At 49.0% G+C, this 16,980-nt stretch overlaps 5 protein-coding genes across 7 annotated transcripts; 4 read left to right on the forward strand and 1 right to left on the reverse strand.

Moving 5' to 3' along the window:
• Window positions 1-912, forward strand: FVEG_06128 (hypothetical protein; the record flags this gene model as incomplete). The annotated part of the gene is made up of 3 exons (XM_018894396.1): window positions 1-87; window positions 361-417; window positions 700-912. 3 exons carry the CDS (start codon window positions 1-3, stop codon window positions 805-807), a joined length of 252 nt encoding a protein of 83 aa, XP_018751477.1. The 3' UTR covers window positions 808-912.
• Window positions 913-922: 10 nt separating this feature from the next.
• Window positions 923-5,308, forward strand: FVEG_15813 (hypothetical protein). The gene is made up of 2 exons (XM_018905030.1): window positions 923-2,707; window positions 2,763-5,308. The coding sequence occupies exons 1-2, from the start codon at window positions 1,990-1,992 to the stop codon at window positions 4,958-4,960; spliced, it is 2,916 nt and encodes a 971-aa protein (XP_018751478.1). The 5' UTR covers window positions 923-1,989; the 3' UTR covers window positions 4,961-5,308.
• On the reverse strand, window positions 5,298-5,902 carry FVEG_06131 (hypothetical protein). Its single transcript, XM_018894397.1, has 3 exons — window positions 5,880-5,902; window positions 5,757-5,834; window positions 5,298-5,694 (listed from the first exon to the last, which is right to left on the reverse strand). The coding sequence occupies exons 2-3, from the start codon at window positions 5,762-5,764 to the stop codon at window positions 5,496-5,498; spliced, it is 207 nt and encodes a 68-aa protein (XP_018751479.1). The 5' UTR covers window positions 5,765-5,834; window positions 5,880-5,902; the 3' UTR covers window positions 5,298-5,495.
• Window positions 5,903-6,469: 567 nt separating this feature from the next.
• FVEG_06132 (hypothetical protein) lies at window positions 6,470-7,423 on the forward strand (the record flags this gene model as incomplete). The annotated part of the gene is made up of 1 exon (XM_018894398.1): window positions 6,470-7,423. One exon carries the CDS (start codon window positions 6,470-6,472, stop codon window positions 7,421-7,423), a length of 954 nt encoding a protein of 317 aa, XP_018751480.1.
• A 3,863-nt stretch (window positions 7,424-11,286) lies between these two features.
• Window positions 11,287-16,802, forward strand: FVEG_06133 (hypothetical protein). 3 transcript variants are annotated; one of them, XM_018894400.1, is made up of 4 exons: window positions 11,287-11,529; window positions 11,909-12,162; window positions 13,017-13,908; window positions 13,966-16,802. In XM_018894400.1, exons 2-4 carry the CDS (start codon window positions 11,995-11,997, stop codon window positions 16,263-16,265), a joined length of 3,360 nt encoding a protein of 1,119 aa, XP_018751482.1. In that variant the 5' UTR covers window positions 11,287-11,529; window positions 11,909-11,994; the 3' UTR covers window positions 16,266-16,802. The 3 variants fall into 3 exon arrangements, with proteins under 3 accessions (XP_018751482.1, XP_018751481.1, XP_018751483.1); XM_018894399.1 differs by lacking the exon at window positions 11,287-11,529 and having other exon boundaries at window positions 11,855-12,162; XM_018894401.1 differs by lacking the exons at window positions 11,287-11,529; window positions 11,909-12,162 and having other exon boundaries at window positions 12,828-13,908.
• The last annotated feature ends 178 nt before the right edge of the window (window positions 16,803-16,980 follow it).

A 16,980-nucleotide genomic window follows, 5' to 3' on the forward strand; every position in this document is an offset into this window, starting at 1 on the left:
ATGTCGGACGGTGAGGCCGGTAGACTTGCGCCAACGGTGCCGCGCAATGCTTCAGTTACCTCGGCGCTGAGAGGACTCTCGATAGCTGTGCGTTTCTTTACAGGAGGGTTTGCATGTCATAGACGCCTCGTCTGGTGCACTTCGTTCAAAAGTCCCGAATCAGTTTGGCGCTCTTATTCGTACGATACTGCACAGTAGATCGCACTCTGGAAGTGTGTCTAGTAGAGACGGCACACAAAGTTTTTTCTTTCCCTTGTTGACGACTGGCAAGCTGAATGATGATGCCCTCTTGGACTCAATTGGAGTCTTGAGTTTCCAATACCATTGCTGATGATTTGGACTGACACTGTTCGCTCATAGTCTATTCCAAGAACCTGTGGATACGACGAGGGTACCTGGCCTGGACCTGACATGGCAGTGAGTCGGTAAGTGACGAGTAAGTATCCATCCGTAGATTTCACCGCAAACTGCCAGCGAAATGAATTACCTTAGCTAAGGTGTCGAGCAAGCCCGAATCTGGCGGCTTAGAGCGGCAATGGCATGGCACCTGCGCTAACATCCAAGTTGAACAGGCCAGAAATATCGCCGTAGACCCGATTTGATTCAGATTGAAGAAGGATGAGGGGCGTGTGAAGAGTAAAACGAAAAAAATTCGAGCCATCCAAGCTAGAAGAGGAACAAATTTGACACTGCAAACAGTTGGCGGCCAGTATTGAAGCGTCTTCCTTGCTTGGCGCCGGCCTCGGTAACAGGTACTTCCGTCTTTACTCCGGTTACTGCTCCTGCTCTATCTTTTTCCGCCTGTAACTGGCAAGCACGCTACCGCAGCCGCGCTCTCACTGCCCTGATCTCAGTGTTCCCAGGCGAGAGCAAGTAGGTAGGAGGTACCTCGGGGTTTTCAGTATCTTCCTGCCTCCCGTAGGTCGTTGTTCCCTCGTTTTCCATCTTTCCTCGTTCTCTCGTTCTCCCGAAAAATTTCCCCTCACACAACTCACATACCATCATCGACTCTTCTTTGGACTCTTGGGATTTCGTGCATTTTCAAATACATCGCCAAAAACCATCCCCTCAATTGTCGTGATATCTGAAAGTCGATTTGCGCGTCTGGCGTCTGGCCCCATCAAACACGACCGTGACCCGCGACCCTCTGTGGCCTATTTTCGCCCTTTCCTCCAGATCCCAGCCGCCAGCTATTCTGATTGTGGTTCCTTTGCTTCGTTGTGGGCCCACTTCCCTTGACAACATTATCCACTTCCCACATCCTCGCTGTTTCTTTACTTGCAACTGGATTGGGAATTTGCGACCACGCGAGTACCGGCTTTATCTTGCAATACATACTGTGCGTGCCGGCCAAGGCATTTTTACTAACAGTTCCGCGACTGGCAACTTTTTCCTCCCTTCACTTCAGCTGCTGCTGTTGCTTTCTCTTGCCTTCGACCGCTCCTCGTGATTGCGTACTAAGCAAGACCGAAAAAATTATCTTAGTGCTGCTTCATCGCTTTTTAATCCACACCCGCACCAACCCACTTCTTTTTTCCCTCCTTCACTCGCCTCTTCTTCTCACACCCACCCACTCTGAACCCACTCAACGTTACCCACCTTTTCAAAAACTGCCCTGACAGCTCGACCGTCTAGAGGAGACCGCGAGAAGAAAAAAAATAATACTTAAAAAGGTTCGGGACCCAGTTCTCCACTCTGTGCACCCTCTCCAAACCACTACCTTCAAAGAGGGACCTGCCACGAGCCTCATCCTCCACCATCCGGGAACATCTTCTGCGGAGCTCTACAAGGCATTGCATTTGATATTGCTTTGCTCTCTCAAGTTTTGCAAAACTCCTAGACCCCTCCTCTCTCTCCCTTTCTCCGCAATCCTCGACTTGGACTTGTCATCCACCAAGGTCCATTGTACCCCGGGCAGGTTTTTTTTTGCGTCGCGGTATTCTAAACACCACGACGATTGTCACCAGCTTCGCGTCTACCAAGAGTAGCATGGACGGTCCTCACTACCCCTCCAATGGTATAAACACGACTTCTTCTGGTCAGACTTATCCTTCACCAACCGCGATTTCTCCCAACCAACTTCAAACCGGCTCTCCTCTACCTCAGACTCTGCCACCGCTGCAGCCTCCAACCTCGGCCATGCAGAACATGTACGGTAGTCACCCTCATACGCCGCGAACCCCAGGCACCCCGAACACGCCTGGGTCGGCCTCCAACATGCCTACCTACCAGCAGCAGACATCGCAGCCCGCGAACCGCGCTGGTATGTACTCAATGGCCCAGAACCAATATCCTCCTCCCCAGGCTTATGGCACCTCTGCTATGATGCCCCAGGCGACCACTGCCGCGTCTCACCCACAGCCTATCGCGCCTGCTCCTGCTGGCGGTCGAGGTCCTCCTGTGTTGCGTCCTATGCCCCCTGGAGGCATCATGTCCCAACCTGGTGTCTCGTCGCCTTATGGTCCTGGTTCTCTTATGCAGCCCACTGCGGTGATGCCAGAGGGCGAGCCTCCCACTCACGTTGTTGGATCTCAGGGACGACGCGGTATTTTGCCTAGTGCTCCTGGACGGCCTGCTGCCCCAGCCGCTGGTACTGGCGCTAAGAACACCGTGATTCCTGTCAAGGACGCAGATGGCAAATTTCCTTGCCCTCACTGCACAAAGACTTACCTCCATGCCAAGCATCTTAAGCGCCACCTTCTGCGACGTGAGTATAACAGCTTGTTGACACCGACAGATCTTACTGACATTCTTTCTCACAGACACCGGTGACCGCCCTTACATGTGTGTTCTTTGCCGCGATACCTTCTCTCGAAGTGATATCCTGAAGCGTCATTTTCAAAAGTGCTCTATCCGCCGTGGTAACCCCACTGGAGCTAGTCACTTGTCGCACCCTCAGGCTCACGTTAAGAAGAACCAGCAGCAGGCTCAGAAGGCCGCCGGCCTCGCCCATGAGGGTGACCTCAACCACCTTAATGGCTTGGGCAACCTGCCTGCAGACAACATGGTCCACCCATTTGGCATAGTCCAAGTCTCGGATGGCATGAACAACATGGCCCAGGATCAGAGCCAACTCTCTCGATCCAGCTCGCTTGGTCGTCTCGACAACGGTAACAACGCTGACAGACGGAACATGAACGGTCAGGTCATGGGTGCCTCGCAGCCCTATGGCGCTGATCCCAACATGAACCAGCAGCAGATGACTGGCTACAGCATGCCTCCCGCTCAGAACGGTCTGCCCATGTACGGCGGCTCAAACACAAACCCTCCATCTGGCCTTGATTGGTCTCAGATGTTCCAGGCTGGTGCGCATCAAACCTACGTCAACACATCTTTCAATCCTAATCTTGGACAGACTCAGAGCGGAATCAAACCCGAACCTAATGCCGGGCCCGGAACGACAGGCCCCAGCGCCAGCGACACCCTTTTGTCGAATATGGGAATGCCATCTCACCAAACCTCATACAATCTTCTTTCTGATCAGATCCTTAATTTTTTCTATCCTCCTAATCAGGCCATCGATCCTTCTAGCGCGGGCATGAATCTCTACTTCTCGCCCGACAACGTCAAGGACTTCTTGGACAAGTACACTCACTTCCACATCCACATGCCTTTCATCCATGTCGCGACGTTTAAGGTCATGGAGGCGTATACTGGCTTACTTGCAGGCATGTGTTGCATCGGCGCCTGTTACTCAGACAATGTCTCCTCGTCCAATGTTCGCGAAATGATGGATTTTCTTGTTGTCGCACTCCAACGCGACTGCAAGATGATGTCTAATGTTGAAGCTTTGGCAGGGCAACTGAGTCACGCATCTCGGGCTGATATTGAAGAGCTTCAGGCTGTCTTGCTAACATGTATATTATTACTTTGGAATGGAAATCCTCAACAAAGAGAGCGGGCTCGACAGATCTACCCCTTTCTTGCAGCCAACGCCAGGCGACTGAATCTTTTCCAGTCGTCGCGGGACCCTGCCTCTTTGTCGCCCCTTCACCAAATCGATTTTGACCGGAACACTTTTGATTTGCAGCAATGGAACTGGGATACTTGGGTCGATCAAGAGCGTCGAAATCGTCTAATGTTTGGCGTCTTTTTAATGGACGTTGCCATGGGACTTTATTTCAATTCTCAACCCTTGTTCGATGTTATGGAATTTCATCTACCTTTGCCTTGCGACGACACAGCGTGGGATGCGGATAATGCCGGGGACTGTGCCTCTGCGCTTGGCCTCAATGGCGATGTTGCCGCTCGCGATAAGAATCCTTATGGCACTCAGCGACCAAAACAACCTGAGATGGACTGGGCTCTCAAAGCTCTGCTGCACCCCTCTTATCAGATCCAGCCTGGAAGTACGAACCTTTATGGAAAGTTTGTTCTTATCCATGGCATATTGGCTCTGATTCGGCGGGCCCAAATTGACGGCAATGCGGCTCAGCTGTCCAAATTTGGAACACCTCCTCCCAATGATTGGATGACTCCAGCCGGTCACAATAGTGGACGGGGTACTCCTGTGGAGGGGGCGGCTGCCAACGTTGACCCACAAAGTCTGCAGGCACTTGTTATCGCTCTGAGCAAGTTCAAGAATAATTGGGATGCGGACATGGCCAATCAGTTCCCGCCAACATTGCCGGGATCCAGCAATCCTCGACGGCACGGGTTTTCGCGAGATGGTATCCATTTCTATTGGCTCTCCAACTACTTGCTCAAGCACACGCAAACAGCGGACTTACGGTTGTCGTCGGATGCACGCTTTGTCCAAATTATTCAATTATTGAAGTCGGTGAAATCGTGGGTCATGTCAGATGGCGCGAGCAGAGGAGAAGAATTAGGATCTGTTGGAGAGATTGATGATCAGTATGGAGCAATGGATCTCACATTAGAGATGGCAAAACTATTCAAACCACTTCCACAGGTGGTAGAAGACGCTGGCACTGCGTCTGTCAAGACGGAGCTTGACTAAGGGAAGGCAGTATGAATTTCTTACACAACCAAAAAAAAGTATTATAGGGGCGGGGGCTGCATCTGGAGGCGTTGCGCTGCATTCTGCTTTGTTTTCTTCATTTTCTTTGTTTCCTGGGTCACTGGGTTTCACCAATGTGATGGTCATCTTAAGGTAGACCGGATTGGCCTCACACATCCATGGTTGGCACTGTTGTGCAATGCATTTGTCGAGAATAGACGGGAAGAGGAGTTGTAACTGCATATTAGACTTTGATCAAGATAGAAAGGGAGGTCTAACCGGTTGATGGTCAACCGGTAGACCATCATGACTTGATGGCTTGGAGCAGGTTAATGATGTTTGCCTATATTCTTAGTGCCCAATTGTGAAGTATTATGTCATGCGTTTGTTTCTGATGTAATGAGATCAATCCTTGACAATGCTGCGCTTTGTTCACTAGGTATACCTACTTGACGAAACACTGCGCTTGGGAGACGTATAGATATGCCTTATTATATATGTATTGCAAACTTCTCAGTTCAGTTTCAGTTTCAGTTCAGCTGCCGTCTTTCTCGTTCTTGTCAACAGTGGTGATCTTTGGTGTGTATTTGTCCAACACAGCCTTGTCCTCTTCAGTTGGAGTCAAGCCGAGAGACTTCTCAAGTGGATCAGTCAACATGAGTCCTCCGGCGCCCCAAGCGATGATCGCGACACCGACGCCGAGACGCGTCTTGGGTGAGAGGTTCTTGTAAGCCCTGGTTGTGTATGTAAGTCCGAGCTCGTGCTGGAGGCTACGGTTAAGGATGAGGCAACTTACTTGAGCATGATGAGGATGATGGGGACAATGAGGACGAGAATAGCCAGTCACATGACCTGCGTCTCCTTTGAAAATTGACTGTCATCAGCACATAAGCTCAACAGTTTGCTGGAGAATACTCACACTTGAGACGTTGGAGAGACGATGAGCGTATCGCCGTGAATCGGCGGATGAGAACTGGGATGAAATTCGACAGAGGTTGATGTTTGATGCGGAAAAGAACGTGATAGGTTTACCGTGGGGCGTGGCAGTAGGTAGGTAGCTCAGCTCCGAGGTTCCAGTCAAGACAGGACAAGATTGAAGCTGAACTCTCTCCATCTCTTGACATGAACATGCACAGACACAGTCGGCATTTGACTACATTTGAGGAGAGCGATAGAGCAAACCATTGATACTCCATAAACAACACCAAAGGTTACCCAGAGGAACAAGAACAAATCATGGAGCATCACGAGCCAGTAGCAACGTCATCGTCTTCGCAGCCCCGCCTTACACATCTCCCATACGAGCTCATTAACCATGTTGGCGTTTTTCTATCAAGCCGAGATCTCAAAAACTTGAGACTCTCATGTAAAACGATTGCGGAATGTACAAAACCACTCCTTGCGTTGCCCAGTTTCGATGGCGTCCCGTGGAGGAAAGATGGAGAGAGGCTGAATCATCTTTCCCTTGTACCGAGCTGCGCAAGGCGCATTTACTCCGTCAAATTCAACATGGCTCGCTTGGTTGAGGAAGAAGTCGAATACGCTACATCGCGAATCATCAACGCAAATGAACTGAATCGAGCCTGGGGTCCTTATCTCGAGACTCAAGATATCTTCCTCGAACCAATCGAGCTGCCTCTTGACTTGGTAGTTCCAGCTATCATGAGGCTACCCAATCTTGATTCCGTGTGCCTGACTTGGACGCAGTGTCCTTGGAAAGACTATAGAGCAATTGACGACGTCTTTAGCTCGGAAGAATCCATGGAATTAGCTGGCAACGAGATTCAAGAGTCACAACAAGCCATCTTGGATGCCCTACTCAGACGCAATGTACCACTCAAGAGCCTAACGCTCGAGCCGATAATGCACCCATACCTGAAACTACCATCCACGCTGGACCCAAGAGTATCAACAGTCTTTGGGTCGGTGACCCAGCTGCACTTGCATCTGAAATACGACGTTATCTCCTTCAAGCCAGACCTCCTCGATTATTTCATCTCACTGATGCCCAACATCCGAGATCTAAAAGTCCACAGCACTCCTGTCGAGTTTGAAGCCAGCGATGTTGACTTCTACATCAAGAAGAGGCTTCCTCACCTTGAGAAGATCGACCTAAGCTATTTACAAATCAACTTTGTGCACTTTGTCCGTCTGATCATCGAACACCGTTCAACACTCAAAGAAGTTGACCTGCAGAGTATATATGGATGGTGTGATCCTTTCAGTTCAACTGACATTGATTGGGATCTCATCTTTAAGCTCATGAGGGAGAAACTCGAGGTGTTGGAGACGGTTCGGATCAATGGCAGGTTCAGTGACAATGTGGGCTGGTATCAGATCTTCTTTCGCAACGATGTGCCTGCTGTGGACACGATTGTTAGGCTCATGGGAGAAAAGAGTGAAAGGCTTGAGAGGTATATTCTCGAGGGAGGGGAGTATCCTCAGCCTTTGTGGAGGATATAAGATGTAATGCTGGGGATGGGGTAACAGGAGCGTAACGAATCATGACGAGATTGTTTTGGAGTTTTTATGATAACGAGGCGAGCAGTATCTGTACAAAGAAATGAGAGGGAGCGAATATTGGGCCGTTGTCCTTATAGGGAGATATTGGGAAGCATATTACTACTACCTTTGTCTACATAAATTGTTTAACATTGGGTGGCTTCTTCTTTCTTATCAAATCTCTACAGAAGCAGCTTCTGAGTTAGATGTAATTTATGTTAGCATTGCAGTTCTGCAGTAGAATTGGGGTTGTCTAATTCACGTAAGATGTAGTTGAACATGCTATCAAACGACATAAGATATACAAAGTCAACCACTCAAAAACACAAGGACTGGAACGATTCATATGTGACTCGAGAGTGTAAAGACTCAAATTTCTCTGAGACGTTGTCTCCAGGAGTCAACAAAGGTCTGCCTGTCATGAGGAGTTATGGACTGGTAGAGTAATACAGCACAAAGATTTATCAACAAGAATAGCTCAGTTTAAATCAAATTGGGCTGAAATATTCACAAGGAGCTTATGGTCACAAAAGGTGAACCTGTTACATCGTTCATGTTCATAATCGTGTTCCTCACATCTTTCTCAAAGATCAGCTCTACCAACTCTCTGAGGTCTTGAAGACATGGTCAACATCCCGAGAAAATAACCTAGACATCTCAACTTTGCATAATAAGGCGTTGAGACAAACAATAAGCCTCGAGAACATGCGAAATACGCCATCCAACGTTTTTGTCACATAATTCTTCCGAACTTCAAGTGGCCTAGCATGTCGGAGACGTTGCTACACTACAATAGCCATCAGAGGAAACACTCCTCTCTTGTGTACTTCAGGGTCTGGCAGTTAATTCAACAAGAGTGAGCATGGTATGTCAGCCATAGTATGATGAGTCTCAGATATTGTACGTTTACCAGGCAGCTTTTAGAATACGAATGGCACAGCAGAGACCCAAGGTATGTCCTGAAATTTGCCTTCTTCTCTCTAGCATACTTTCTACTGATACCTGTACAGAAAAAGCACGCTATTCAAGCAATAGATAGGGGTTTGACAGGATGATGCCTGAGAAATCGAGACCAATATGGTGATCGATCAAACCTTCACGATATCATTAATGAAAGTCTATTCGGTGCTAAGAGTAAAGGAATGCATATAGCACGTCATTCGATTGTAAGAAAATTCTGGCGAAGAGAAATGGCAACACACTTCAAGACAAGAATCAACGGCTGCAGCAATCCCCGAGACATTAAGAGAAGAGCTGAGGGACAAGCAGAAGCCGTTTCCGCGCCTCTGTACCAAAAGCGTTCAAGGTTTGGCTGAAGATGAAGTTGAAGTCGAGTGGCAACTGAAGGGAGAGCATAAGACTCTAGGGCTGGAGGGGATGAGATGAATGAATGAATGATTATAATTGCTTCTTGGTAGGATTTGTCTCAAACTTGCAAACTTGTCTCAAAGCATCCAATCCATCTAATATCGGCCGCGCATCCGCGGTTTAGACGCATCGAGTTTCGCTGGGCACTAAAGCATGTCACTTCCATTTCTCATCACGATAGCCTATGAACTGATGGTTAATGCTCCCTGGAACTAGAAACGGTCGTGAGTATCTGTCCGTGCAACAGCAGCAGCAGCAGCTAATATCGGCCGCAGTCGTAAGCCGGTGACACAAGCCATTCTCGGTACTGCAAGCCTTGTTTCAGAAACATTCCCCTTTGAGGCGGCACGAGGGCTCCTGGAATGGCAGGGCGAGGACTAGAATTCTAGGGAGAGAGGGAGAGAGAACTACAGAAGTCAAGACCTGGAAAAGTGATTAATTAATGCAGACGCAAGGCGGGTTACACGTGGTTCGTGATACTTGCATAGAGGGTCAACTCTGAGACCATGATGAAGCTCGGGACAGATCTTTTCATTCCAACAAGACCATGCCAAGTGAATGCAACTGTTAGGGAGAATAATAGCCTCAAAGACAGAAGCAAACTGTCAACTCTGACTGGCTGTTGACCTATATCAGACTAATCAAGTAATGAACCGTTCATATTATGCACGAGATAAATGAGGACGCACGCTACAGTACCTAGAGTACTAACTAGCAAGCCCCATCCCCCAGAGAACGACAACCGATGAGCAGTAAAAGAAAGAAAAAAAAAGAAAAAGAAAAAAAAAAAGAAATTATAATGCATGCCTAACATAACTAAAGTAGAGCATGCAGCAGTGCATCCTTTCAAATATGACCAAGGAAATTAATATGTGACGTTGTATACACGGCTGGATACCAGAGAAACATGCCGTTTTGTTGTATGTAACTTCGTCTCGAGTTTCCCGGGACTTTGTGTATCACCCCTTGAAACACATGTCAAATGGAGCTTTGATCTATTTAAAGGAAGAAGGAAAAAGACTCATTGAACCTAGGTAATCAAGGGGGATCCCAGCGTCAAACGCGGAAAATAAATTGTTTTCTTTGTTAATCTGATCTGGAGCTATCCCTGCAATTATCAAAACCCTTGACCCGCAGGTTTAATCTATCAAGCTACCTACCTATCTTATTATGGCTTATGCTCGCTCACAGAACCCGGGTATTACGTTCCCTTTGTTTCAAGCAAATTACTAACTATAGTGATTTCTTTGACAAGTGTCTTGGCTCGTTAAATTAATATCGTCTCCCTTGGTGCTGGAATGCAAACGCGGATTCAAGGATATGGACGCCAGCTTCAACGCCTCAGTCTTGCTGCCGTTTGCACGTCATGGTTTGCGTATGCTACACATACAGGATCAGGAGAAGTAGTGAGAGATATAATCTTATCTGTAACTGTTTACAAAAGTCTAATGTCGAGAAGGTTAAGGTACAGTAGGAAACGGATGGGATAGAGTGACATCCCGGCCGCGGAAGACCATTAAAAGATTTGAAAAAGGCCCTAGTTAGACTAACTTAGTCTGCTCGACCCGCCTTTGCTATGCGGCGCCGCTGCAGCTCTTCTTAATCTTTGTGCTTGTAGCGTCTTGGTGTGGTTGATCATGATCAAAGACGATCTCATCTTGACTCGCTAGACCTCGACAATCTGGGGAGATAGATCTAAAAGAAAGAAATTTCACTCAACATCGTGAGTCTTTGATTGAGTTTTGAGCACGTTAACGGTGCAAGAGTGTCTATTAGCTGTTGAAGCTTCTGCACATTCCTGAGTCAGTACTGTATGTACATACTGTATTAGTGCTAGACGTTTAGACTTTTCCTTTTTCTCTTGGTGTTTCCTTTTTATTGTATCCAATTCTGATACGACTGTGTTTTGCATATAACGACAAACTATGGTTATTGGCTGGCTGAATGACTATGTATTCTTCTGATATGTGACAGTTGCAAATCCACTAACCTGTGGTTTCGGCCATATATTGTGAACAGAAGCAATGCCCTCCCAGCCGAGAACAATGATGAGACACTATTGGAATGCAGCTATTGCCCCCCGATCGTGAAATTCGACCATTAAATCTCAGGATTGGCCTGCTCGTGGGCAGGGGTCGCGTGGCGTAGAGGCAGAGACAAGACAAGATGAGGCAGACCAGAAGAAAAAAAAGGGCAAAGAATAGACACAGCCAGAGCATGATGTTTGGCAATTCGCCTGCTCCCGCACAAGGCGCATCTTGTTGGTGGATTCCATATACAGCGAGGGAGTGTAGATGCGGAATGTGAAGCATTATGTATATGCATGTGTCTATGTATGCACCTATTCACGACGAAACGAAAAACCCTTGAAGTTGTCTCTCTCTCTCCCTCTCCCTTTACTTCGTTCCTGATGTTGAGGGTTCTGTGATTTTCTTCTCACTCTTACAAAGCTCAACCTGTTCTTACCTTGCTCCAACGATCTCGATCTCTTCATTGAGTATTCTTTTCTTTGTATTTGCTTGTGCTGGATTTTTTTCGTGATTTGATTTGCTGTCGTTTGGAAAGCGTGTTCGGACCTATACACAACCTGTCTGGTATAGGTGTAAGGGAGGACGAAAGAGACACACACAGAGAGGACAGACAGTAAACGGGCGATGAGAGGAACAGTTGGCAGCACAAGTACAACGTTGCTCAAACAGGTACGATATTTCTTTTCTCTCTTTTTTTGTTAATCCTCTTTTTATTCCTCATCATTCATTGCTATCACGATATGGCCTTATACTTGACTATGATCTCTCTCGAGTCAAGTGACGATCAACATCAAGAGATGTAGTGATACTGGTACATCGCGGACCCATAGCGACGTCGAGCATCCAATCCGAGATCTGCTGTACCTTTTCGGGACGAGCTGAATAGCCTGGGATGGTGCTTGTTCTTGTTCCAGCATCGTAACACGCACTGCACTCGATACACCAGGTGCACACACAGGCAAGCATGTGCAGGGTCACCCGCACACCATCATGAGCTTGACCGGGACTGGAGACTGGGATTGAGCTGACGAGATGTTTGCTGCCGCAGTAACTGAACTGAACTGGTGCTGTACTGCTCCCTGTCTAGTACCAGCCTCAACCAACAAAGCGAAACATACAGATCGGAAATTCCTCATGACGGCGGCGCGAAAGAAGAAGCTGAGTATCAGCGGCATTGCAGGAAGCAACAAGAAGGAGAACATGAAGGGCAATGGAAGAAGCAATGGAACAGGAGGAGGAGGATGGAGTTTTGGGCGATGGGCCTCTACAAAGACAGCTTCAACAAACACAACGAGCAACTCGGTCAGTACCTTTATTCGATTCACGTTCTTTTCATTCTTACTGTACTGGTTGTCTCTTCTTTTCTCTTCTTGTTTTCCCCTCCACCAAATGTCCATTCATTCACATGTGCTTCACACCCACTCGCTTCACTTCCCGACCCCCCCATCAGCCATCTAGTCTACGCTTTGCCTTACTCAGGGCAGCCCTCTCCCCGGCATAAAAGTTGAATGGCAGTAACTGCACCTTGTCAAAGTTGGGTTTAGGGGCGTTACCCAAGTCCCTGGGAGTTTTTTAAGAGGTTCCGTCATCAGACCAAAAGGCTGCCCCCCTGACTCAGCCTCGAGCGGGAGCAGCCAGAAAAAAAAGATGATGATCAGTTGAAAGAGAGTGAGGAAGTGAGTTTTTGAGGAAAAGTCAATTGCGCCGATGGAAAAGCAATCGATAAAATTCAATCCAATGAGGAAACGCTATATCATGACACAGCACATCAATTGCAACAAACCCCAACAGCCATTCTATCCTCTCGTCTCTTCCATCCTCCTCTCACCCTCAATTTTGTCCCCCCTCCTCCGTCCCCTCTTGATCGAGTCTCATCTTGACCCGGGGAGGCTTGTTCAAAGGCGGATCATCCCATCCCCATTGCATCCCTCTCTCATTCTTCCCTTTCCATTTCCTTGCTTGCCCCTGCACGGATCCTTGCAAAAACGCAAAAAACCGAGCTGGCCGCAGCTGAAGGTAGCCTACAGCGGCCTAGCCTCGGTCCTGTCCCAATGGCTCAGCGGCCCACGTCACCCACCCGTCCGCGCTGACAGGTCACCTCACTCTACATACAAGTAAAAGCCCTGTAAACTTTACAGCTAACATCGTGATTCCAGGGGACCACTTGTCCCATTTCAGTGTCTTCTGGCTCTGCTACTGGAGGCGCTACTGTTGCAAACGCCAGCAATAGTTCAGCCAGTCCAAGCCCAAGTCAGAGTCCAAGTCAGTGCCCGAGCACAAGCACAAGCACCCACCAGGACCAGCGCGGACACTACTTTCGATCCCACCTTCATCAACACGCCAGTTCGGCTTCGGCGCCGTCTCATTCTCATCCTCACTCTCATTCCCACTCCCATTCTCACGCTTCAGCTGTCGCCGCTTACAATTCGGCCCTCAAGAGACCCCTCGTCACTGTTCACCCTCTCTCCGACTCCAATTCCGTCTCCTCTGTCTCCTCATCCTCGACTACAGCATCATCTACACCAACATCATCATACGGCTCGCCCACTACCACCGCAACAACAACCCCGGTCTCGTCTCCTGCCTCGTCTGTCGCATCTCCAACCCCAAGATCGACATCAACATTCGCTACCCCCGTATCTGTACCGACCAAGCCCCCAAAGAGATCCGTCCACTTCCGCTCTGGCGCGACAATCATCTCTAGCAGTAACAATAACAGCACCGCGCCCTGTATTCCCGTCCTCTCTGTCGTGCCTCCGCCTGGCCAAGACGGCGGCGACGGAGAGGCAAGACGGCCCGCCATGCAGCGAGTTTCTTCCTTTCTCCCCTCGTGGGACAAGAGGTCGTCGGGAGGTTCTAGAGCTGGCCTCTTCGGCTGGTCCTCCAACCGTTCCAGCACTTCCATATCCGGCGCAAACTCGAATGCATTGTCCAGGTTAAATACTGCGGCCGCTAATGCCAGTGGCCGAGTACAGCGGGAGGCTTTCTGGCCTGCCACTCTGGATCTCGAATGCGAAAAGGCTGCCCGCATCCTCAAGTCTTTCTGCAGTATGCTTGTCTCACTTTACTTGTCAGCCTCATTTCTTTGCTAACATGATTACGCAGCGGATGGATATCTCGTGCCATTGGAGGAAGAAGAAGACGCACAATCGACGACAAGCGAACCACGCTCCCCAAAACGAGTCACCAAGAAGATCCCCAAGCGCATCATCCAGAACGCAGCCGGAATCGCCATCTTTACCTGCATGCGCAGCGGTCTGTACATGACAGGCTCCGGCGGCTCCGGTATTCTCATAGCACGAAAGTCAGACGGTACCTGGTCACCCCCATCAGGAATCATGTTGCATACGCCCACCCTCAGCTTTATTATCGGCGTCGATGTTTACGATTGCGTTCTCGTTATTAACAACCTTGCCGCCCTCGAATCAATCACAAAGCCTCGTGTCACCCTAGGCGAAGACGTCGGACTAACTAGTGGCCCCCTGGTATCGCTTGACTCAGATGAGTCGCACATAAAATGGAAGGACCTGGGAAATACCGTTTTGACATACCTGAAAGCGCGGGGTCAAAATCAGGTCGTCAACTTGAACGGGTGTATCCTGGCCGAGCGAGGGAACGAGAATGAACGATTCTATTCCAACCAAGTAACACAAATGGACATTCTGGCTGGTAACGTCTCTCGCCAAGTAGAGGAGGTTGGGCCGCTCTCAGAGGTTATCAAGATGGCAGAAGGTAGGACAGACTACGATGCCTCTTTGATAAGCAAAATCGCTGCGGAATGTGCGCCAGGAGACGCCATGATCGCGACACCCAAATCGTCAACACCCGCCTCGCCTCGAACTGCCTTTGGAATTCCCAATGTCGATGATCCCGATCCTTTTGGCGTGTTGGCCCTCGAGATGGCTGGCTTGGAAATCCGAGAGGCAGGATCAAGACTGCGACCTACCAGCAGCCAATTTGACTTCAACCCCGCGCCTACGAGCCCAGCATTCTCAAAATTCAACAGGCAAAGTGTAGATACCTTTGTGACGAGGAGTAACCGAAACAGTTACATGTCCTCACGAACGGCGAAAAGTCAAATGACAGATGCTGGAACACAGACGGATGTGGGCATAACACCCGAGACAACCCCCAGCCCAGGTCAAAGCGAAGACGGTTTTGACAGGTCTACCCGCACGCAAATTCCCGAGGTCACGGAGGAAGAGGAGGAGGTTGATTACACAAAGGTCGACCTGACCCCTATAAGACATTTGAGCGGAGCCCATACTCCTCTCAGTGCGACCAGCCACAGTAGCACAACAGCTGTGGAACATGACACCCTCAAAGTCGAGCCCCGGGATGACACTGACAAGGCCTCGAGCAACTATGACAGCGACAGGGACGACAAGAGCAGCCGAAAGACCGACAATGAAGGTGATTCCGAAAGCGAGGCGGAGGAAGATGAGGAGGAGGAGGAACCCGTGGTGTTCGAGGTGGCTGCTGTCCAGCCGGCCAGAACCCAGGCTGTTGCATCCCGCATGATCCACGCTAAGGGTAACATGGTTACCATTGGCAAGAGGATTCCTCCCCCACTGCCCATGAGGAGCCCTGCCAGGACCTCGCGATCCAGTAAGAGCGAGATCGGCGATGTTTCAAACCTCCGAAGCCCTCTGCGAAAGGAGGCTTTCAGCGAGGAAGATCTTGCCTCTGAGGATGAGCAAACCAAGTCTGACTCTTCACCTTATCTCAAGCCCCAGGAGTTCAAGGTTGAGAAGGTCAGAGTTGAGGCCAAGAAGGCTGAAGAGTCTAGGTCTGAAGAGCCCAAGATTGAGGAGCCAAAGGCAGAAGAACCTGAGGCTAAGGAGGCTAAGCTCGACGAGGCCAAGGCCGATGAGCCCAAGGTCGACGCACCTAAGACTGTCGAGAACAAGGCTCAAGACGATTCGTCATCCGAATCCGACGTCGAGTTCTTCCCAGCCGAAGAGGCAACAACGGACATTGCCAAGACCGAGGAGCCTCAAGCAAAGGAACCTACTGCTGAGCCCGCCAAGATTGAGAAGCTAGAGGAGGAGGAGGCTGCAACTGAGTCCAAGGTTGAGACCAAGGATGCTCAGACATCACCTACACTTCCCCAGACTGAGCGGGCAGAAAGCCCTGTGACACCCGAGAAGAAGCACACATCATCTATTTACACTGGTGTTACCGATGATCGATGGAGTGTTGATGGCTCTACACTTACAACCCCTACATCTGACCGACCTTTCTCAGTCATTGACGATGTGACTGAAGACGTGACCCCACGAAAGCCATCAAAGGAGGTCGAACCCACTAAGGAGACTGAGCCAACTGAGCTGAACGAAAAACATGAAGACTTGAAGAAGATAACATCGAATGAGACAACTCCCAACACGATCACGGTTGTATAATTGAGGACGACGATGGTTTTACATCAGTAGATGGGATATGGCGCACGGCCTGCACTTTTCATGGGTAATTACTGGGCGGCTTTTTTGAGAGACGTTTCTTTTTTTTTCTGCGCATTCTTGTCAATACTTTGGTGAAAATGTACGTTATGATGGGATCTTTGTGTGTTCAGGGGTTCGATTTGTGACCCCTGATGGCGTTTGTTGGGTTGGTCATAACCACTTTGTCAGTTCTCTCGAGCAGCGCATAGCTTATACCACCTCGAGGAGCAAACTGATGAGAAGAGGAACGGGTCTTGGTCGATCGATGTACTGGATGTGTCATGGGATGGGAAGGACGAGACGAGACGAGACGAGACGAGATGAGACGAGTAAGGCTTGAACATATGGATGAAAGGAAACGATCCTTGAAGAACGCAAGTGATCTGTGTACCTGGAGTTAGTTGTGGTTTCTTGGAGGCCTGGCCTGGTATAGTCTAGAGGTCAAACTATGATAAAGTATTATTCCTAATGCCATTGAATAGATACAGTATGAACTGGCTATTGTTTCCTATAATTGATTGTGAATGAATGAATGAATGAATAAATATAGTGTCTGAGGTGAATGGTCTGTATTCTTTGACTGGCACTGCACTGCACTGGCAGAATCGATAGCAATGATAGCCCACGCAACATTCAAGTATTTAAAAGTACATCAGAGATGGAGATTCTCTACTCA

Source organism: Fusarium verticillioides, chromosome 2 (genome assembly GCF_000149555.1).
Source record: "Fusarium verticillioides 7600 chromosome 2, whole genome shotgun sequence".
Taxonomy (NCBI): Eukaryota; Fungi; Ascomycota; class Sordariomycetes; order Hypocreales; family Nectriaceae; genus Fusarium; species Fusarium verticillioides.

Excerpts from the sequence above, each read along its gene's own strand:
- FVEG_15813 (XM_018905030.1), top strand. The coding sequence starts at position 1,990 with ATGGACGGTCCTCACTACCCCTCCAATGGTATAAACACGACTTCTTCT. Across the intron at positions 2,708-2,762 it reads TAAGCGCCACCTTCTGCGAC|ACACCGGTGACCGCCCTTAC; the intron begins GTGAGTATAACA and ends TCTTTCTCACAG.
- FVEG_06133 (XM_018894399.1), top strand. The coding sequence starts at position 11,893 with ATGTTTGCTGCCGCAGTAACTGAACTGAACTGGTGCTGTACTGCTCCC. Across the intron at positions 12,163-13,016 it reads CAAACACAACGAGCAACTCG|GGGACCACTTGTCCCATTTC; the intron begins GTCAGTACCTTT and ends TCGTGATTCCAG. Across the intron at positions 13,909-13,965 it reads CATCCTCAAGTCTTTCTGCA|CGGATGGATATCTCGTGCCA; the intron begins GTATGCTTGTCT and ends ATGATTACGCAG.